This window comes from Carassius auratus, chromosome 20, assembly GCF_003368295.1.
Source record: "Carassius auratus strain Wakin chromosome 20, ASM336829v1, whole genome shotgun sequence".
Lineage (NCBI taxonomy): Eukaryota > Metazoa > Chordata > Actinopteri > Cypriniformes > Cyprinidae > Carassius > Carassius auratus.
Window position 1 is genome coordinate 9,318,160 of NC_039262.1, and position 24,053 is coordinate 9,342,212.

General features: G+C 37.0%; 1 protein-coding gene across 1 annotated transcript in view; it reads left to right on the top strand.

The window, feature by feature from the left end:
• The window catches only part of LOC113037910 (tumor necrosis factor receptor superfamily member 21-like), a 21,466-nt gene extending 938 nt beyond the window's left edge, over positions 1-20,528 (top strand). Inside the window, 6 exon segments of the mRNA XM_026195231.1 lie at positions 3,362-3,407; positions 3,410-4,003; positions 5,173-5,700; positions 12,800-13,065; positions 18,553-18,766; positions 19,202-20,528. Of these exon segments, the coding sequence (XP_026051016.1) occupies positions 3,362-3,407; positions 3,410-4,003; positions 5,173-5,700; positions 12,800-13,065; positions 18,553-18,766; positions 19,202-19,431 (1,878 nt within the window). The 3' untranslated portion in view covers positions 19,432-20,528.
• The last annotated feature ends 3,525 nt before the right edge of the window (positions 20,529-24,053 follow it).

Below are 24,053 nucleotides of genomic sequence, written 5' to 3' on the forward strand. Positions count from 1 at the left end.
TTGCAGGAATACTCCTCGCTCATTCATGCCACCTGCAGACTCGCTGGCTGTTGTCGATTATTAAACAGGCATGGATGTCTCTAGACAGGGAGTGTTTGTTCTTGCTTTGTAGTCTTCAGTTATTATGTATCAGAGGTGTAACAGGTGATAGTCTCGCAGAGTCTGGCACATGGAGTCCTGATGATATCACATCTTTCCTCTGTCTGTTTTTGTAGATTTGCATACTACTGTATGTTTGTCTTGACGAGAATCTGTCCTGAAGTTCATAGGCAAATTCACTGAGACACACCCCAGGTTTCCCCACATGTTCAATATTTAGTTACATTTAGTTATATCACTGATTGCTCACTAAGTATAAATACATGTGATGTTAGGTAATTCGGTATGCACAGATAGCAAGCTCACGTATCAGTGAAAAGCCAAGTCCATTTACTCAAAGGTTAGTCAGGAAACCCCATGAGTCATTACAAATCATCCTGGCTCATCAGCGCAGCTCAGTCAACAATCACGCCTTGCAAAATGTAAATTATGGTTTTAAATATCCTACGAAATAAAACTTAATCTATTGTTAATTGAACATTTTAGTTTATTGAACTTTTAGACAAAAAAAAAATCTAAATGAGGAAAATTTTGAAGTAGTTGATATTTCCACGGCCTAAAGTATGTTGAGGTTATGATAGCTTATAACAGTATAGCAGACTGCTTGAATAAAATGCATAAATATCAGTTGACTATATCTCCAAATAGATTTGATATTTAAATTCATAGTTTTATTATCAAAGCTCAGTTTTTTTATGTATAGGGCAATAAAACCTGTTTTATCATGTTTGACACTTAAAGTTTAACATGACTTTCCAAACATCTGTTTTCTGATAAACAGATCAAATCTTAGTCTTAATTGAGTTTAATAACTTTTTTTAGTTTTCCTTGTTTTTGTTTCTCATGGCCTTACAGTTAATAATATGTCTGCTTAACATTTAGAATGAATATTTATGAATTTGTTTTGTAAAGCATGTGAGTTTCTATGAAAATGGCACTGCAATAAAGGGGTTCGTTTTGAACTGGTGCCAGAACTGCATATTTCACTTGAGACATTACACAGACACTCTCACATAAGAACTCATATTTATATAATCTTTGATAAAAATGTCCAAATTAGGTTTCGTACAAGTGCCCTTTTAACCCAGACGCTGTTCAGGGTGGGGTAAGAAGGTCTCAGTGTTTTGTACATCGCGTTCCTTCTTGTGGTTTTTTAAAGCAAGAGTGCGTGAAAAAGTGTTCCTCTTATCTTGGGTTGCCAGTTCCTCTTTCCAGAACCGCTTGAAAGAAAAACCAACTTGGGAGACAACAGCGTACTCATTCTTCGCTTTAGAAGCGCACTAAGCATACAGACATTGTCCTGTCATCAGTGAAGTCCTGTCATCCCTCTCGCTGCCCCACTTCAAACCCTGGTCTGTTAGTTCACCGCTGGCCCTCTTCTCTCTAGAGTTAAGGCTGCTGGTTGAGCACAGCTTTATCTAATCACTATTCATGTTCAGTCTGTCCTCCTGAAACAATCCCCATCACCTCACGAAGAGCAACACATGCATCCAAGCCCAAGCACTCTGGCATCATCCCACGGTTAGTATGTGTTTGCTGGAGAATATTAATGTCATGTTTGTTTTGATTCAGCACCCCCCTGTATTAGCGAGGAAATTAGTCTCCTGCGCTTTTATACTAGTCTTCTGTGCGGTCTGTTGTTGAGGAAATGTAGTAAAACTCCAGGGGATTCATGATCAGCAGTTAATAGAGCTTTGTGTTTAGAAACTGATGATGCAGCGAGGCCCTTGTGTGCCGCGCTTTAAAGCATCATATTTTTTGGTGATGACTTTTGTACCGAGCCCAAGATGCCTGTCGTGTGCCGAATTAAAATGTGGACTAGCATCATAAAGAATATTAGGTGCAGTTAACATGCTGTGCAGACAGCTTTGCTAGATGCGCCAGAGGAAAGAGGGGGACTGTTATGATCGGAATTTGGCTTTCAATGGGGCAAGCTTAAGCTGTAGTTACTTTAGACCGGCTGTGTTTACAGGCTTCTTGTCATTAAAAGTTATTCTGAAGGTCACCGGGCTGTGGGAGTGCTGTCAACGCATTCCAGGGTTCCCTGTTGTTGGTCTGTAAAGTGTTTTTGCATGGGTGATTTGTTGCAGACTGTGTAAACGTTAAGCAAACTTATGTTTTAGAGAGGAGTTAGGAGTTGCTTACATTTGCTCATTACCTAAACATAATGCTAATTGTTTTTGTGATACTGTTTTTCTCTTTTTCAATATAATCAATTACATTTTTAAGCCCAATGGGTAATATATTTGTGCAGCATACTGTTGTGATATTAATGAATATTTATTGGTTAACAGTAAATAAACAAATTGAAACAATTGTAATAATAATAACATTCTTTTACAGACCCAAAAAAAAAACTAATTCAACAAAAACAAAGCTTCCCACTTTCATTGCAGAGAGCGGTGAAACTTTGCCGTGTTTTATTTTTTATTTTTTTGAAATTAGAAAATTTTGAAATTATTCCCATATCACTAATGATCCAAGAGGACCATTGTTCCAAAGAATAATACATTAGTTCAAATAAAAAATAACTGGCAACTTTTGAGAAAGGTGGATTTTTACAAATGGTGCAGCCAAATATAGTCTTATTCATGTATTTCTTGATATAGTGCCTTATTTTATTAAGACCAAGGTACAGTCGAGATGATGAGCAATTGTAAACAGTGTTCTCTTTGTCTTATTTCAAATAAAATATTTATTTATAAAAATGTCTTACTTCAGTGATAATGCTTAAAGTTGGGATGAAATAGAAATTAATCTATCCTCTAAACAAATTTCTTCATCTGTAAATGTGTTTTCCTTTCCCTGTGAAATGACAGACTTTTCTTATGACGTATGCTGGATTTCACCAATAATTTTGGTAATTTTGTCTACATAAACCCGCCCCACCCTGCATTTTTCCAATAATCCATTTTACTCGGATGTACGTCACACTATGGAAGAAATCATCTGATGCTACTTCCTTTTCATCACACTTTAGATGACTGTTGGCTCCATTTTCTCGAATTAGTGACTCTTCCACTGGTTATTATGAAATGTCAAACTTGTCTTGTAGTTGCTGTAAAGACTTGAGTATGTAGCCATCAAACAACTGAAAGAATTTTCTAGCACCAGTGGTCTTCTTTATTGTGCTATTGTTGACTCTTCTTACAATACAAACCCATGACGCAGTGGTCCTTCATGCTAAATAGACTGTCATTATGCATTTTGATTGATGTATTGTCATTGCATAACAAACTTCTTGTTGTTCTTTCATTGTTAGCTGCTGTTCACTGCGGTCAGTGACGTCTTAACCCACACACTGACCCCAGCCCGACCACAGAGAAGCCCTTGTCTCCTCGACACTACCACCACATCGACCCCTCCACTGGAAACAAGCTGGTCTGCGACAAGTGTCCGGCGGGCACCTACGTGTCCTCCCACTGCACAGAGGCCAGCGTACGGGAATGCAGCCCCTGCTCAGATGGCACCTTCACCCGGGGCGAGAACGGTGTTCAGCAGTGCCACCGCTGCCAGAGACCCTGCCAAGCCCCATTCGTCGAGAAAACTCCCTGTACGTCCACCAACGACCGGTTGTGCGTGTGCCCGCCAGGCAGCTTCTCCCAGGGTGGAAAGTGTCAGCGGTACTCATTATGTCCACCGGGGTGGGGCGTCCGAAAGCGAGGGAGTGAGACAGAGGATGTGCGCTGCCGGGAATGTCAGCGTGGCACCTTCTCCGACGTGGCATCAGATGCTCTGAGGTGCCGATCTCACACAGATTGCTCGTCTCTGGGCTTAACGTTGCTGATCAAAGGCACAGAAAAGACAGATAGTGTGTGTGGACCAACTCCAGCCAGTTCGGTCTATGTCCTACTTGGAGAGGCCTACGTTTCCACGGTTTCCAGCACTGAGTCAGCATATAGAGGTGAGAGTGGAAAAAGATCAGTGAAGAGCTATTCCTCACTGAATAGACTGTTTTGATAGATAGATAGATAGATAGATAGATAGATAGATAGATAGATAGATAGATAGATAGATAGATAGATAGATAGATAGATAGATAGATAGATAGATTTCTTTACTTGGTAGTGTTATATTCTCCTGGTTTGTTGTACAAGTGCATTCATCCACTGGTTCTGTTACTCACAGCTCCCTCTTTTCAGCTTGATTGCTCAACCCCTTCATCAACTTCTCTAATTTGGTGTTTAAATAAAGCAGTGGTTGTATGTGATGTTTTCGTTAATGTTCTTTAGAGGACTCTTTTTTTAAGCCTGTACGGATGAAGCTGTTTATGGGTAATTTAAAATTATTTAACGCTTTTTAATTCGCACATATAAAAACTTTCGAGAGTTTTAATGGTTGGTAAGATTATTTAAATGTTTTTCAGAGAAAACTCTTGTGCTCAACAAGACTTGGTTTCTTTTTCAACTATTTTAGTAATGTTTTATTTTATTTTTTTTTACTATTTTAGTACTCAGTCTTCAGTGTAACATGACCCTTTCAGAAATCCTCTTAAAATGCTGATTTGGTTCCTTCATTTGTTTGAAGTTGTGAAAAATATTGTTATCAACTTTGTGCTTTTTCATATTTTTGTGGAAACTGATAGATACTTTTCAGAAGCTTTTGATGAATAGTGTTCTAAAGAACCTAATTTATTTTAATAGAATGAAAACTGAAAACTCAGTTTTGATTCATTTAACAAAATCTTTGCTATATAAAAGTGTTCATTTCTTCAAAACACTTTTTTAAGTCATAGTATTGCCAGTAGTAGTAGTTTTTATCTCTTATTTTCGTAAGAAACCTATTTCTGATTGCTCCATTTTGCATTGACTTTAGTTTTTGGGTCAAATCTGAGCAGTTAAGATCAGAAATCCATGTGAGATTATGTTGGCTGAGCAGCACAGCTCCACTTTGCTATCTACCGTGCCAGCTTGATTCTGGATTAAAGTTTTAGATACTCCCCTTCTGTTTTGTTGTCTAGGTTAAGCTCATCTTTAGGACTGCAACTTAATTCTCTCTCTCTCTCTCTCTCGTCTCCTCTCTCTCTCTCTGTCTCTGTTTTGTGTGTAATTATATGGTCTACTCTGCACACAGCTAGTACTGCAGTCTTACCAGCTACAGAGGTTCAGGATGTAGCCGGGTCAGTCCTCAGTAGCACAGACATGGCCCTCAACGCTGAAGAAGACTATCCCACAACCACAGCTTCCTCCAAGGCTAGTGATGAGGATGGCAGACCCTTAATCGCTGCAACTCAGGACCTCCCTAAACTGCAAAACAAGTTTTCCTTATCACAAGACTCCCAGCCTGCCAGTCAACAGGCAATGGAGAGTCTGTCTGAGGCCAAGGCCCAAGGTTTGGGCTACCGGCCCATCCGCAGGGGTGCACCGAGGCCTAGCACGCACAAGCACTTTGACATCAACGAGCACCTCCCTTGGATGATAGTCCTGCTGCTACTGCTGGTGCTGGTAGTGATTGTGGTGTGTAGCGTAAAGCGCAGTTCGCGAGTGCTGAAGAAGGGTCCCAGACAGGATCCCAGCAGCATCATGGAGAAAGCCATCCACAAGAAGCCCAGCTCTCCAGCGCAGACCAAGGAGAGGTGGATCTACTATTCAAATGGACAGGGTGAGTAATGTTTTTGTGTTTTAATAGATATATTTCAATGTTATGTGTTTACTTACAAGACTTTTGTGCTGGGAGGAAGACCTTTATTTCATTGCTTATGTGAGCAAACTCAGAGTTTCTCAGGGGAACACAAGTTTTGTAAGAAAACACTGTATCAATAAAATATAATTGTTCCTCCAATCACATATTTTTTATTTTCGGTGTTTATTGAATGTCTCATCAAAATACCTGATTAAGTTGACCAGTCCAAACAATTAAAAATCTACTTAAAATTATTTCTAAAGATACAAATTTGGACATAGTGTGAATAGCATTTAAGTGCTAAAGTAAATTCAACTTTACATTAAAGTTATCCAACCGAATAAGTTCATTAAAGGTGATTTATGTTTAAATACATTCTCCTATCCCAGCGTATCTGTAAGTAAATCATTCGTAGGTTGATTTTCTCTTAAATTATAAACACTATGGTGGTTTCAAAACATCTGTTTGTTTGAGAGCCCCGACCAGCACTGCACAGCAACATCAATGCAACCAATGGTGTGATTTTAAGGCGTGGCTACCTGTTTGGCTGACCAATAGCAGGCAGACAGTGTCCATCGGTGAATGCCATTTATGGATTTATGAAATAGTGTTAATGGCTCTATGTTCTTTGGCGGATGCACAGACTCTCAGGACTTTGCATTCTGAATTATAATGCACTAGAGCGCCTGTGGATCTGTCTTCATACCAGTGCGTATCATATTGAGAACTTCTACAGTTACACAACCAAGACCAATGATAAGATCACCTCTCTCGTGTTCTGTCAGTCACATGATCATACAGAACCTGATCTCCTTCTGTTTCCCACTCTGCTCCTTGGGTAGCATTTGCTTTACGTCTCTGGTGTTTCTCTTTTATTAATTATTTCACAGTCTCTGTCCCCCTAAAACCTGGTTGTTAATATGCCACAGAGGCTGTTAGGTTAGCTGAGACTGTGGCAATGGGCACTGGCTTATATCAGCCTCAGATATCCACCTGTGTGTATGCTCGAGCAGTTGGAACCAGATTATTCCAGTTCTTTGTGGTTTGAGAGCTAGAGGAGTGTATCGGTGGACATGGCCTTGTGGGAGCTGAGTGGGGGGACTGACTAATGTGTCTGAATTCAGGGTGCTGCTGAGCAAACATCTAACCATAAGTGTTTAGTATGCAACTCATCCAACAGAATTTGTTCTATAGATGTGACTGGTACATTAAACCATGTATAGGATAAAATGAGTAATCAAATGAGTAAAAAAATGGTCTCAGACTCTTTGAAACATGGATTGTCAGGTTATAGAGACTTTCAGCTGGGCTATTTTGACTTTAGTTCTATTAAGAAACCACTTAACAACCACCCATACGGGTGTGGACACATCAGCAAAATTTCATGGGTGAAAATCATCTGTTGTCAATAGTGTAGTGACTTATGTATCACAGTTCACACAGAGGTCACTTTCAAACCAAGCAGGTTTCTGTTGATCATCGCAAAGAATTTGCATGACCAACTGAACCCGATTGCAAAAACTGAGTGGGAAAACCTTTTGTCCTCATTAAAAGTTCCCAATCCATTGGATATCTGTTGAAATGAATGGATTATACCTATTAAAAATAAATTTGGCCACACCTTAATAACCTAGCACCCAAAAGATACCTATATATAATTTGAACTGAAATTATGAAAGTGTAACATATATAGTTTTTCTTTGCAGCTCTGTGGACTTTCAACAATTACTATTATGTAGATATTGCTATTATGTATGATATGAACAAATTACAACACTAATTTAAGGGTAGTTTTATGATATTTCATTGTTAATTGGCCTTGAAAATAGTGGAATATCAAAGAAAGGTGGAACCAATGACCTGCTTACGATCATTAAATGTAAAACAAAACAAAAAGTTCAACTCTTCCACCAAAAAGAAAAGAAATCAAAAACACTTGTGCTATTTTTACTGCTGTGTTTTTCTCCCTTGCACTCCTAAACGTGAACAATTTCATTGTTTATTGACTTCGGCGAGCAAAGAATTTATTACATGGTGAACTTTTGAATTAAACTGAGAGAGTAGAGCCTCTTCGAATCATGTTAGAAAGCACAGGTAACCTTTACACAGCCGGTTGCCTCTGCGAACACAACACAAAACATTTCACTAATGCATTCAAGGTGTGCGATTGGGCGGCCTGAAGTGCATGTGTGTCCGTTTACTACATTAGTGAAATAATGGCCATAAAGGGCCGCATGGGAAACATATATAAAGATGAAGGAGCGATCGTACAAATAATGAATTCTTTCATTGGAGGTATAACAAAGCACGCATGGCGGAGATCAAAGACGTAGAACCACCCGCATGTACGCCTCATATAACAACCTCTGCAATAGGTGTTATCTATAAAAGCCCACTGCCCAGAATCAGGGTGGGCTGGGGCTTTTATAAGAGACGATTAGGAACTTCATGGGTGAGCTCAACCTTGCCAGCATTTTGTTTAGGAGTCAGGGAAACTCGGGGGAAGCTTGTAGGATCCCCTTGCTAGTGAACCTCCCCTGGTCTTCATCAGGGGAACGGTTTCATTGTTTTGATGGGGAAGTGGTAATTACTGTGGCTGGTACGGTGTATGAGGTGTCAGGGATTTATGGGATGACTGCGTTGCCGTGAGACATTCCAGCGAAGCCACCACGGCGACTCACTAAAAGGGGGAAGTCCTGACTCCCTTTGAGGATTCCTTTGTTTCGCAGCCAACCTAGACCTGTTGCAGCTGGTTTGCCACCTCTTTGAATTTTCATTTGAAGACGATGATTTGTCCTATTGTAAACGGCTGTAGCTGATAAGCTGTTGTCTTTGTATATGCAAACGAGCCATAAGGAGTTTCTCCACTTTTACATAACGCCTTTTGAATGTACCGTGTTTACAGGTGTTATTGAGATGGACATAGGGTGGTCCGATCACAAGTGGTCAGCCATTTACACCTAGTATGTGTCTCGAATACATCTCATGTGACAGTTAAATAATGTCATGCATTATGCAAAGCTTTACTTGAAACTAGAAATTGCCTGAGAAACAAAGTAGCATTTTAAATGAAATGTAAAATTGTGAAACAGAAAGACTGAAATGGTATTTTCTTGTAAGCTTCTCCAGTAATCTAAATATTTTAATACAAATAATTTCATGCAATGTACTTTTTGAGCATTTCCAGCACAATTGAACAATACCATAATTTTGATCACTATAACCGTGATATGAAATTGTCATACAGTTCATTGCTAGCATTTACTGTATTTTTATGCTAATATTTAAACAAATATTAAACAAATACTGAAATACAGTTTAACGTAAAATATATATTGTATTTATGCAGTAATATAATGGTTGGTAAAAAAAAAATTATGTTTTTGAATAAAGTCTATTAGCTCATCAAGGTTGCATTTATTTTATCAAAAATACAGAACTAAAGTAAAAATACAAGACTAAAGAAATATATTTTGTACTTGTTTTATATATGTATGTATTAGGGGTGTAACGGCTCACAAAATTCACGGTTCGGTTCGGTTCAATACACTGATGTCACGGTTCGGTTCGGTACGGTTCGGTACGTTTTAGATACAGCAAAAAGAAAAAATTGGCAGATAAATGTCCTTGATTTTTTAAAAAATGTTTTATTTATTAAAACTAACAAAGTATGTGTTTTTTTTACATTGAACAATGATGGAGCTATTCTTTACCCATCTTCTATGGTGTTTTCTTAGCAGCATACTGTATAAAACAAAAATAGCTCCTTATAAATTTTTTTTTAGAAATTAAATGTAATATTGTTGTAGTGGTTATGAACAAATACAAAGATGTAACTCTTTTTATATGGAACTCTATAACTCTTTATATTTAGTGTGTTTTTACTCAATTGGTTCTCTATTTGGGCTTATGTTTTTTGGAACAAAGCAGGAATTACGGTCTGTCTGAAATGGGCTCGTGAAGGAATATTGTAATGGGGCTCAATTACATTAAGCATGTTCTTAAAACCTGCGTTTTCCACTACAGAGTAAGGTCTCATATCCGCGGCTATAACGTAAATGCACCATTCGCTGCGGTGATGTCCGTATACGGAGCCCGGGACGTCACCTGTAGGAGAAAAAAAAGCAATCCGTGGCGACGGTTTTGCAATCCGTCCCCTCAGTTTATAAACCGTACTCACGAATTCATAAACTGTTCACTCGATTTAACAAATCGTGCCCACGGATTAACAAACCGTGCCCACGAATTTCCAATCCGTGCACTTAGATTTTGTAAACCGTACCCTCGGTTTTTGAATCCGTACCCACGAATTCATAATCCGTGCGCACGCTTTCGCAATCCGTTCCCTCGGATTTGTAAACCGTACTCACGGATTCATGCAGCAAACTCCTACGTGTTAACATACAGTTTTATTGAATATTATTATGTGGAATAGGTTTACAGCAAAGTGTCTTAAGTGATTCTCTATCAAGTGTAGTACGAGGTGGAATACAAAGATTTAATAAGAAAGATGCGCATTAAAATCTTGTTCAATTGCTGATAATCTATAATAGCACTTGATTATTATTGTGCAATAAACCTGGCTTTGTGACTGACTCTGGAGTAATTTTTTCCTCTTTTGTAAGTTATTTTGGATAAAAGATTCTTATGCATAACCTGTTTAATAATATATAATAATGATACAAATAAAAATAAAGTTATTTTTTATAATTTTAATTTGTAGGCTAAATAAATGAGTACAAGACAGTAAAAATATTTGTCATAAAATAATTTGTGAATTGCTTTATTTTTAAATAACCTTTGGACAGTTTTGGAAATGCTTGTGTACAATTCTTTCTTAACATGAAGACTTATTTTTGTGATTTTATTATACTAAGCTCCACCCACCTCACCCCACCTGCCGGAGTTAGATGCATGTTTCACTGTTAAGTGTAAAATGCGTGTCAGTTTTCAAATCCGAGGGAACGGATTGCGAAAGCGTGCGCACGGATTATGAATTCGTGGGTACGGATTCAAAAACCGAGGGTACGGTTTACACAATCTAAACGCACGGACTGGGAATTCGTGGGCACGGTTTGTTAATCCTGGGTACGATTTGTTAAACCGAGTGAACAGTTTATTAATTCATGAGCACGGTTTATAAACTGAGGGGACGGATTGCAAAACCGTCGCCACGGATTGATGTTTTTTCTCTCCTACAGGTGACGTGCGGGGCTCCGTACCGAGCCTTCAGCGCGTACTGAGTGAGCGAGCGCCTGACTGAGTAGCCTAACATAAACATATAAGTTGGTGTTTTTTTTTCTTCGGGGGTGTCAGGGGCATTGCCTGTTACGTCGTTTGGGTTATTGGGCTACCTTGTTGAACGCATAACATTATATTTCACACACCTTTTTTATTTTCCAAATTTAATTAATTAGTCCAACGAACGGTTCAATACGAATACGCGTATCGTTACACCCCTAGTATGTATATATATATATATATATATATATATATATATATATACACACACACACACACACACACACACACACACACACAGATTTTAAATAATATTATTACATAGTAGTATAATAACAAATATAAGTCACATTAGTTTAAGAGTGTCAGAATAATACTCAGTGTACTTGCTGACTAAAGCGCAAGCCTGGAAACATTTGTAAGCGTGCTGTACATTCAGATAGTAGTGACACGTGTTTTCCCAGCATTCCATAAAAGTTGCCTTCAGGACAGGACTAACCAAGTCCATCATGCAGTACAGTCATAGACAGGGGAAGGCATCACGCAGCCCATAGACGTTGGCCTAGATCACTCAGACAAAGTGATCTCCTTTAACAGGCTGTCATGCCGTAGTGACCTCTGGAAACAACAGGCGAGAGGATGGGCAGCCTGCAGGCCTTGGCATTTTTAGATCCGCAGTACTGTCTGTGGCACGCTATCCTCCTGAGAGCTCCAGTGAATTTGCTACAGATGGATCCCAAACAAGACAGATCTGGCTTACAGATAGATGCTCTAATACCTTCCAGCAGCAGTTGTCCCTCACAATCATCCTGTTACACTGAACTCAAATACGTTAATCTGCTGTAGAGACTAATTCAACATGGATTACATTGATCTTTGCTGTTTTACATCGGGCTCTCTGCCTTCACTGCTGTACACTGACTGTTTTATTCATGACATTGCTATGTGATTGCTGTGGTGTTCTATTCTGATCTAGTGTTATTTTAGTTTCATTGATTTCATTAAGTATCATTCTCTTTGTTTATATTTTTATTTAATTAGATTTTATTTTACTTAAATTTTTGTTTGTTTTAGTAATCTTGTTTTTTTTTTACACAAACACACCTCTCTCTCTCTCTCTCTCTCTCTCTCTCTCTCTCTCTCTCTCTCTCTCTCTATATATATATATATATATATATATATATATATATGTACAAATGTATACATTTAGCAGGCGCTTTTATCCAAAGAGAATACATTTTTAGATATCATGGCTCCCTGGGTTTGCTTCTGGGGTTCACTCTTAAAAGGATTCCTTAGTAGGCATCTGTATGTCATTCTACACCAAAGAGTATAAAGGCATCAATCTAGGTCAATATTCATATGACCTTATCAATGGGACAGTATGTCCCACAGGAGCCGCTGGTGTGATGTAACCCTAGAGCTCTGCCCTTCTGCACTCTATGATTCCATTCCTCGCTGTCTACTCTATACTGTGCCACAGAACATCAATATATACATACAATTTCATATAACTGTTTTTTATTTTACTATATCTAACTGTGATACGCTGTGGTATCCTGTGATGTCAGCCTTTACTCCAGTCTTCATTGTAATACATCCTTGGTGAATAAACATAATAATAATAATAATAGTAATAATAATAATAATAATAATAATAATAATAATAATAAACACTTTCTGCCCTCAAACATTTGAATGGTTGTGTTTATCAACATACGGCTTGCTGCGCTGCTACAGTACAGCTTGTCCCTTGGGACTGTTGTGCTTGTCTTTGAGGTTCAGCTGCAGTTTATAGTCGATAAATAGAGGATTGACCTTTCCTCTCATTCTCTAGGTGTTGACATCTTGAAGCTGGTGGCAGCACAGATTGGCAGTCAGTGGATTGACATATATCAGTCTTTGGCCAGTGCCACCGAGCGAGAGGTGGCCGCCTTTTCCAACGGCTACTCGGCTGATCATGAGAGGGCATACGCTGCTCTCCAGCACTGGACCATACGAGACAGCGACGCCAACCTGGCAAAGCTGATCAATGCCCTTCATCGCCAACGCCGCATTGACGTGGTGGACAAGATACGAAGTGTCATGGAAGACAATCCTCAGGTAAGCAACTTTATGTTTTAGGTTGACAGTGAAGTTTTGCGAAAAAAACAAACAAATGTTTTTGGTTTCAGATATCATTGTAAACGTGAGATTTTAGCAGTCAGCCCTGATTAAAGCATGAAGTGAGTCATTTTCAGCTGGTCATGTGACGTGAACATGGCAGCAAGCATCCATTAGAAAATTTTTAGATTTTTTTTTTTTTACAATAATAAAATAAATAATAAAAAAGTTGTAATAATCTATTAACAAATATATATTTTTAAAAATAAAAAATATTAAATAAAATAAATAAAGGAAAATAAATGAATAAAAACTTATAATATATTATCAAATAATATATTTGATTAAAATAATAAATAGCTAAATAAACAAACTATTGCTCAAAATAAATAACATTAAAATAATTAAATAAAACAAATATAGTTTAAATAAATATTTAGTCATTTACTTATTTAAAAAGAATGATTATCAGTAAATAAAAAAACTAAATGAGCGAAAACAATTGAAAATAATATAACTGTGAAAATAAATAAATACATTTTGATTTAAACAAATAATACAACTGTCAGTATAGTACTACTATACATTTTATGCAGAATGTAATGTAACAATCAAAACTAAATATTTAGCAAATATGTTACATGTATCTTTTTTCATTTTATTTAAATAAATAGTTTTTAAATAAAAAATGAATGATTTAAATCAAACAAGGAAAATAAATGAACATAAAAGGAAAATAAATAATAAATTAATGTTTGATTAAAATAAATAGCGAATAGCTTAATTAATAAAAAGGGGTTTTTAAAATAAATAACATTTAAATAATTAATTATAATAAATACAAATTATATAAATATTTAATTGTACTTATTTATATAATAAATAATCAATCATTAAGCAAAAACAATTGAAAAACATATTTTGGAGGTCTGTGGATTTTATAAATAAAATATAGTATTATAAAAATAGATTTTATTATTAAAAAAAAAAAATGTTTTTTATAAATGCTTCACATTATATAGTAATAATTGTATGTATTTTTGTATATTAGCAAACATCAAACCTGTCCTGTCATGGTCAAGTCACAGGTGGCTGCATTAGTCAGGCCACAATAATGGATCAAGTAGTCATGTGTATATAGTCTTACATAACACACACACCCCAGGTCTAATAACACTCTACGTGGATAATACGTGCGCAGAGTAAACAACCCAGATGAGTGCATCGTGACTCCTGGCTGCATCCTATTGAACTGCATCACTAATGACAGAAACCTGACAGGCTACCAGAGATGGAGGATCACTCATCAACATTCATTTTAGAGTTTACAGTCTTTCCTGTGTGCAGATTTCATAAAGGCCACTTTATTTACTCTGTCCTTGTCTCAAGGTCACAGCAGACGGTGAAGTTTTGACTGATTTCGATGCTACTGATACGACCAAGATAAAGTGAGATAAAACCCTCAGACTTATTTATATGTTTGCCTGTCAACGGCTCCTCATAGTCACCTAACTGCCAGTGCTGTGTTGACTTTCACTGTAAAGGTAGAGCAAAGTCATGTCTCTGTGGAGCACATCCTGCTCAGTCTTTTAAAGCAGTTCTCATACTTTCATTCATCCTCATGTTTTGTTTATAAATCAGTATATTACACATACAGATTAACATTAAAACATTATAAAAATATGATTATAAAACTATATATATTCACAGGATAAGTTATCAATAACCGTTTACTAACGTTGCCAGTGAAATGTAGTTTAAATGATGCAAATTATTTGGAACCCTGCTATACATTTTATTTTATTTTATTTTATTTTATTTTATTTCTTTGCTTTGATTTGCCTATTTATTTTGATGTTCATTGCAAGAAAATGAATACCCCCTGGTCACCAATCACTTTTATTTTATGGAATAAGAAGCAAGACCATTTTATCTGATTTCTTTTGTGAATTATTAAATATTATAAAATATTAATATTTTTTTAATTGATAGGATACATAAGTTTATTAGTAACTAGTAATTAACCAACAATTGGTTCCAAACTGTCTTTAACAAGTGAAATTTTGTTTTGTCTTTTCTACCTTGGAACTGAGCAATACTTTATTTTTATTTTATTTTATCAACAACATAAGGGTGAGTAAATAATCACAGGATTTTTTTTTGTGGGGAACATTGCTTTAAAAGATGTGAACCATGAAATGTGAAAATTAAATGGGCTTTGTTAGGACATTCTTTCTTTCTCTGATCAAAAACACAACGGTGTTTACAAGATCTGATATTGAATTAGCAATGCTGAATGAAAACGATGCTGTAAAGAGGATGAAACATCATTCTCGTGACTGAGCGGCATTCATCAGAGCCACATGTTTGTAGATCAAATCACATGTTTCCCATGCCCCACAGTGCCACAGCATGCAGAACCTCTCATCAAGAGAATGAATTGCACATGGTAAGAAATGGAAAGACATTAGTATCAGATTAAATGAGTCTCAAAACCATTAGGACACTTGGGTTGAGGTGTGTTCCATCTTGTTTACAAACTTCTGGGAAGTAAGGAAGTAAAACGCATAATTTATTCATTATTTATTTATGTTTGATCTCTTGTACTTTATAATTTCATATACACTCAGAATTCTCCCGGAATCATATGTTATTAGTTCTTTTACTGCTCATAAACAGAATCACATGCACTTTTATGAGTTACAAAGGATACAAAGTCATACCACTTAGACTCAGAATGCAAGTAAACCTCAGATAAGGCCCTGAGAGGATAAACACACCCAGTGCTTCACTTGTCATGGATACCGGCCAAACAGCTTCAGACGCCGTCTGAAAGCCACCACCAGTCTGTCCCGTGCTATTATTTATATAACGCCTTTTGACAGGTATTCCAAACCATTGAGAAGAAACAAAGAATTTTTGTTTCTTTTGAAATCTTTTTTTTTTTTAATGTATAATGTTAAAGTTCCACTACCAGGCTTTGTAAAGTCAGATGTGGACTCTGCGCTGTAGGTGGTCTTTTTGAGTCTGGAGCGGTGTAAGCTGTGGCTAATAAGATCAGTGTGGGAGGGACACACTTTCCACATCTGTGGCTTGTGTCCTGGTGGGTGATGGCACAGCGTTCATGGCGACTCCCATGTTGTGGTTCCAGACGTTTGCCAACAGCTTGTTTGCTGGATATTAATAGAGAAGATATTTGGGTATACACCCATCCTTCTTCCTGCGACATGCAACCTGTCTGAACAGTAGACTGTTTGCCTCAAATAATGCGCTTGTTGATTTCATTGAGGCTGGACCTTAGATGTGGAAGCCTCTAGTTTGTATTATTCCATTCTAATACAAATGATATGAATTCAGCAATAATGTAATGTTGATATGTGTGCGTATAATGTATACTACTAGGTTAGGGGTTTTTGAAAGAAATAAATACTTCTATTCAGCAAAGATGCATTAAACTGATGAAAAATGACAGTGAAGACTTTAAAGTATCACAAACATTTCTTCTTGAAAGATGCTGTTCATGTGAACTTTCTATTAATCAAATAATCTATTTTTAAGAGACTTGAAAAGTGGCATTTACATTTTTTTTCACTTTAATCGAAATTAACAGGTTCTTTTCATTGCCACCAAAGTGAAATAACCGAACATAAACATAGGAACATGAAACAAATTATAATTTTAGAACTAGATTTTAAACACCACTTAAAGGCTTTTGCATCTGAACTCTTGATATATAATTTAATGTGTATATACCAAACATTTTTAATTCAGTATAATATTTTAAAGTACAGTTTATTATATTAGAATTATATATATATATATATATATATATATATATATATATATATATATATATATATAAATATATATCTGAAATTAGATAATAATTTATTTCACACAGTATGTATATAAACATACTGTATGGGATTAGTTTTATTAAATTGAGGTTATTATTAAAATGAGGATGTTATTAGACTACTGTACAAATCTTGATCTCATCATGCAATTTTCCTTCATATTACAGTAATTTTGTATGAAAACATGCCTAATTGGCATGATAATAATGCCACATTGCCAAAATGTTAGTTTTGTTCGTTTTGGGGGGCATAAAGCATTTGCATTTGAATATAGACAGATAAACATTTTGCCAGCAATGCATCTGTAATTGCTGCACTCATTCTGGCTTCCCTTGTAAAAGGTGGCTATTTTTGTAACTTGAATGTGCTGCGGCACACTTACTTCCTTCCTTTCGGCACTAATGCATGATTTCATGGACAGGGTGGAGTGGTGTTATCTGTTAGCTTAGTTCCTACTGTTGTTGTGTGCCAAAATACTCTATATTCTGAAGTCCAGGAAAACTCACATCATTGCATAAATCTACCTGTTCAGTGAAAGTACCAACTTTTCTAAGAAAAAAAAAAACATAATAGCACAAATAATGTACAATTCTGTAATGCTCTATTATTCATACATTATCTTGCTTGACCACTTGTGTTGCCATTTTCCTGGTGGTGTCTTTGAGTTCAGAGCTGTTTTTCTCTGTGTGGGGTGGCTAATGAATGACTAAATGTAAGCTCTCGCCGTGCCACTTAGAGTAATGGTCTGCTTTTTATGTGCCATTGATTATTCACTGCTGATTCCAAGGGAAACTTTCCCGGAAATGGAGTGGTTTCCGTCCTTTCTATAATTTGGATGTTCCACTTCAGAAGTTTGAATACCTGCCCAGCCTATTATAAGCTTCCTTGAATAGCTTATGTTGGGATTTTCCAATCTGGGAGTCACCAGAGATTTTTTTAGGAGTCACCATGTCTATTTACTACATTACAATCAAATAACTTTCAGATAACCCACCCAATCAAACTATGTTCACAAGATGTACTATTCAAATCTGGCCTGCATTTGGATTATGCTGACCATGTTTAGTTGCTACATTCACTTAATATGCATAGTTTGCCAAAATAGTGGCCATATTTTCCTTTAGTGTCTAGTACAGACTGCGCAAATAAAATTCAGACTGTATCGACTCGTTCTCGGAAATGCATCATTAATGTTCTAACAAACTGCCATAACAAGTATGCTTTGCGCACAGGGGTTTTGTTACTGTAACACAGGCCATGTGCTCTGTGGGCAGTACTGGATCTTTTTCATCTGTCCTCCCCTGATGCAAAGGCCAACAGGGACAGGACTCGTGTGGGTGGTCCAGGGCTGCGAAGGCTGAACCCTTTGTGCTGACCCGGCCGTGAGCACATAGTGATACACTTGTAGAGCCCACACATTAATACAGCCATCGCAGTCTATCAGCAAAGACTCTCATTCTTTCAAATCCATTACTCACGTAATAGTTGTTCCAAGAAAACTCTGTTTGTTCTAACAGGATACACTTGTGGGTTCAGAATGGCATGAAAAAGAATCTCTATAGAAATGTGTGCCAGAATGACGTTCTCATCGTTGTTGTTAACATGTACTGCGACACTTCTTTTGCCGTAGGTTGACCTCAACAAACTAATGACGGCTGTGAATGTAAGCCATTGTCTGAGCCCCAGCCATAAGCCTTCGGAGTCGCCCGGTGTGGTGGTGGAGCAGTCCCCAATGGAGCGCACCAGAGGATTCTTCACCGACGAATCAGAGCCGCTGCTGCGCTGTGACTCCACTTCCAGCAAGGACTCTGCCCTCAGCCGGACAGGCTCTTTCATAACCAAAGGTGAACACACATGGATAAACACTAGAAAGAAAAACACATAAATAAAAAGTTAATAGTAATAAACAATGATATATAAAAATACAAAATTGAATAAGTATTTTTCTTATATTTCAGATTATGAAAGTCACACTTTAAATTAAAATATAAAATGTAAATATAATGTATTATAGATAAATAGATAGATAGATTTAATGAATGTGTAATTAAATAAAAAATGATGAAAGCTATTGTAGTACAGTAGTATATTACAATAAATCGCCCTTTGAGGATGCTTTATGTTCCACTGTAAGAAATGCTAGTTTTTTTTTTTCTTAAGCTGTGATTTTATCATCACGCCATCTTCAATTAAATACGAAGCTTCTTTATAAAGACAATAATGAATAATAAATCCTAAAATGTTTTATTCATGGCAACCCTCAATCTTCTGTCCCGCAGAGAAAAAGGACACGGTGCTGCGGCAGGTACGTCTGGACCCCTGCGACCTGCAGCCCATCTTTGACGATATGTTGCACATTCTCAACCCCGAGGAGCTGCATGTTATTGAGGAGATTCCGATGGCGGAGGACAAGCTGGACCGCTTGTTTGAGATAGCAGGGGTGAAGAGTCAAGAAGCAAGCCAGACGCTGCTCGACTCAGTCTACAGTCACTTGCCTGACCTTCTTTAGATCTTTACAACATCTCACTATTGTCAGCTACAGAAACAAAGTGACGGACACACAGATGTGCACTCACTCTGTTCCATTGTGCCATTCGGTGACATGCGCGTAATATTAAAACCTCTTGAATGCTCAGACAGGAGTTTTTCTGCAATCGAAGCCGTTCCTTGCGCTAGAATTCACAAAGTGTGGATGAAGCGTTCTCTTGTTTGTGAGCTCTTGACCGGATACAGCTGGTGTCAATGCTATAACCTCTCTAACATGCAGCATATTCTTGCACACACCTCAGCATGATGTCTTACTCAAAGCTATATGTTGTAATTTATGAACCGATTTTGTAAATTGTTAAATCAAGCATTTAGTCCTTTGATGTTATGTTCAAAATGTGTTTTTTTATTACTACTTACAGATTAACGCATCCTAATCAGCAAAGTATTTTTGTTCCCTTTGTTTGTCTTTTTTATGTTTTCAAGTATTACCACTGTAGCTTTTTTAGGCACTAATTTAGTGTTCTATGTGATTTCAAGGGCATTGAAAACCATTCCAACTAGTTATGATACAAATCATGACTGTGGATTATGTGCATTCACTATACAACTCTCCAAATAAGCTCCATTCCCATGTGCTTTTCCGATAAAAGAGGACAAGAAGCAAGTATGATTGTGAAGTAATTTCACACAGTCTAGAGTACCAGTCTATTTCACATTTAAATGTAGCATTTCAGTATTGATATTGCAGATGATGATATGTAGTACAGAGAGAATGTCTCTGTTAAATCAAGTCACTCTGGTGCTAGACGTGAAACTATGGGATAGTGGTCAATTTTATCCCAATGACAGGGTGTTAATGGTCATATGACCACTGAACTTGAACTGAAAAATAAAAAGTTGGCCAAGACGAAACAGAAAGCTGCATTGACTCTTGGATCTGAGGAAGAACGCCAGATGAGCGGTTTGGAAACAAACAAGGACAGAATCATGGAGTGGAATGCTCATGTGTATTCTAATGGCTGTTTTAAAATGTAACACATGTAACCAAGACATTTATTATTATTGGTAATTATCATGTAACCTGGGAAATCAACAGATTAAAGTTTTTTGTCATAACTTGTGGTTGTATTCATGTTGTGTTTTTATAAACACATTGGTTATTGTGAATCTTCATTTTTGTTTTGTCCATACACTAATTTCTGAGTGACAAACGTGCTTGAGAATTAAGTTTGTGCAGACGTGCACATTTTATTTGAACATGGTTTCCTTCAGAGTAACTCATTTCTATCCATCTACCAATCTCAGGTAAGCATATCAGATGCATGGTACCTATCTGACATGAAACCCTTGTTGCTGATATGAAACATATAACAGTGTCCTTCTTCATTCTTATTTTACTTTTTGACAATATTTTGCACATTTTCAACTGGGGAGAGACTGAGTGTGCTGGAAGGGCTGCCCATATTTTGTGTTGGCTATTTAATAATCTTTTGAAACTTGGCAAACTAGCTCTTGACTTGTAGTAATGAAGATGAACGCTGAAAAATTTATAAATCTTAATTAATAAAATGTTTAATAATAAGTTAAAAATAAATGTATACCTGTGCGATATTACTGTACCCATACTGGACCAGCAGTTTGGATGCAGAAAATGGAAGGATGTATGATTTAGCTACAGACGCCATCTTCTGGTGAGATGCGGTAATTCATTCCGCACGAAACTCACTGTGCAGCACTATGAATATTCTCTAGCTCAGTGGTTCTCAAACCTATCCTGGAGGACCACTAGCCCTGCACATTTTGTATGACAAGGGGTCCTCCAGGACGGTTTTGAGAACCACTGCTATAGCCGTTGATTGTACATCAGTTGTACACAAGGACTTACTGTAATTAGCTGGATCAGGTGCGCTTAATTAGAGTCGAGTCTTCAAGAGATTTCCACCCCTGGTCTACAGCAGGAGTGTCAAAAAAATCGAATTTCGAATATTCGTTAAAAAAAAAATAAGATAGCTGCGCTATTTTGTTGCTTTGAAGAAACGTGCATAATATTTTACTCTATGCGCCCTCTTGTGGTCTCAAGAGAGAAGCCAAAAGTTTTTTTTCCAATAACTGAAATTATACATTTTAAATTCCAATATAATTCGAATTTGAATAATATTTAAGTAGAAAATTCCAATTTAGATTTTCAGTCATTTTGAAAGCCCTAGTCTATAGCCACTTGCCTGTCCTTTAGACAAATCTTAGCTACTATCATCAGCTACAGAAACCACGTGACAGACACAAAAATTGGCACTGACTCTGTTTCATTGTGTCATTCATAGACACGTACTGTAGGCTATGTAATTCTGGAAGCTTTGGAATGCTGACACAGTAGTTTATCTGCACATCAAAAGCCGCTCCTTGCATAAGATTTCACATAGCGTGAATGAAGCGTTTTCCTGATTCCACTGGAACTTGGTCTGATTCTATTTTGTGTTTTACTGCATTAATGTATTTATGTATGTCCAGTGTCAGCCATCATTTATTAATGTGTATTTAGTTAACAACTATTGGGAGTTAATAAATAATATGTTAGAGAACCCAATAATAATGAAAAAAAAAATGATTAAGGCCATATATAGCACTTCTAAAGTAGGCCTATGGTTCTTTATAGAACTGTATAAATATGGTTAGTGTAGCACCAAGAAGGGCTCTTCTGCTACACACCTGAACCAGCTAATCCACCCTATGCTGTGTTTAATTGCCTCATATACCCTCATTCACTATTCCCTTCATTAATCCATTAATAAAGTCTACTTGAAGGAGTGAATGAAAACAAGTGAGCGAATCTGGAAACGGAAGGGCTGCTGTTTTTGCATATAGTTTGTGCTTGCTGTTTAATGATCATTTGAAACTTAGCAAACTAGCGCTGGTAGTAATGAAGAAATTTAAATTGAACTCTATCATGGAGACTAGCATAGATAAACGTTAATTAAACTTTAATAATCAAATATGATTATATTCTGTGCCCATAATGGGCAAGCTGTTTGGAAATGGATTCAGTTGCAGGCGTCATCTTCTGGCAAGATGCGGGAATTGATTCAGAATGAACTTAACAGTGCATTATAGGCATTCTCTAGCCGTTCAGTGTACTGTCCATTGGGGACCGTTCTTCTGGTTTCTTACTTGTGCATCCTCGTTTCGTTTCCTCGCGTCTAGCTCCACCCCCTAGGATGAGAGGGAAGGCACAGGAAAGGAGGAAGCATGAGAAGCATCCTGGTGTACAATTGTTATTGCAGTGCATTGTGGGATTGATGAGTGATAACGGCCACTATAGTTTTAGACAACACCACAGATGGCTGTCCACAATAGTGCAGTATGATAGGCTATAGGGTACGATTTCAGACACAGCCTCTAGAACTTCTAAGCAGTTGTGTTGGCAATGATTGGAGCTAGGATCTGCAAGACAGTTTGGCCCTCCAGGGGAAGGATTGGACACCTTTCATTTAGAACCATTTAGAACCATGCTTACTCCCTGCTGCATGCTCCAACTCATCCAAATACTAACCAACACACCTGCATTTCATCAATCTGCTCATCAGGACTCTCAGAAGCACTGCGCTCTCCCACAGTCAGGGTCTGGCCATGTTTAAAGATTCAAAGACTCTTGGTGTAATTTATCTGTTTTGTTAGACTACTGTCTCAAGTGTGTAGTCTGGTTTCTCCTGAGGAATTACTTTATTTTACAGTATCTCCAGTATACGATCTGTGAAATCTGTTACTTACCTGCTACTTCTGCGAAAGAACAAAACTTACCACTATCCTGTTACACATGTAACCAAGACATTTGTTATTGTTGATTACCACACAATTGTTTTTTGTCATAATTTGTGGTTTTCATGTGGTGTTCTTACTGTACAAATAATTCATTGTACGTCTTAATTTTTATCTTTGTCCATGAGCTGCACTCATTTTTGAGTGACATAAAAACAGCAAAATATCAGTCAATTTAGTAGCAAATTTTCAACATTAAGAGTAAGTCATTTTTTCTACTCATCTCATGACATATTTTTTGTTTTTTAAGGCACATTTGTCCCCTATCACATAGAAGGAGTAAGCCTATGACCATGATGATGACTGATAGGTGCAAGCCTTGTTGCTGATATGTTGCATGTCCTTTACATTCTTATTTTAATATCTGAAAAAGGCATTTTTTATGTATTTCCCACATGCTTTTTTTTTTCCAAAAAAAAAAGTAAATAAAAATTGGGCTCAAGCTCACAAGTGTGTCCGTTTTTTTTCCCCAAGATATTTTAATTGTTATTCCTAATTACGATGGTTATAAGATACATATTATTACACATAATATAGCTGATATGCTACCCTAAATATATTAATGTAATAAACAGGAAAATAAATAGCTTATAAAAATACCTGCCTGGAGTATCAGATTCTTGAACCTTCACTTTCAACCTTAACAAACCCGAGAAAGAAAGAAAAAAAAACATGCACAGAGGAATATAATCAGTCGAGAACTAAATCACTTGCCCGTTTTCTTCAGTTGTCACTTCTCTTTCTCGTGTTACATTTAAAGTCATCCTCTTATCAAAACACACAAATTTTACAAAGAAACAAACACTCTTACATGCTAAATCCACCCTG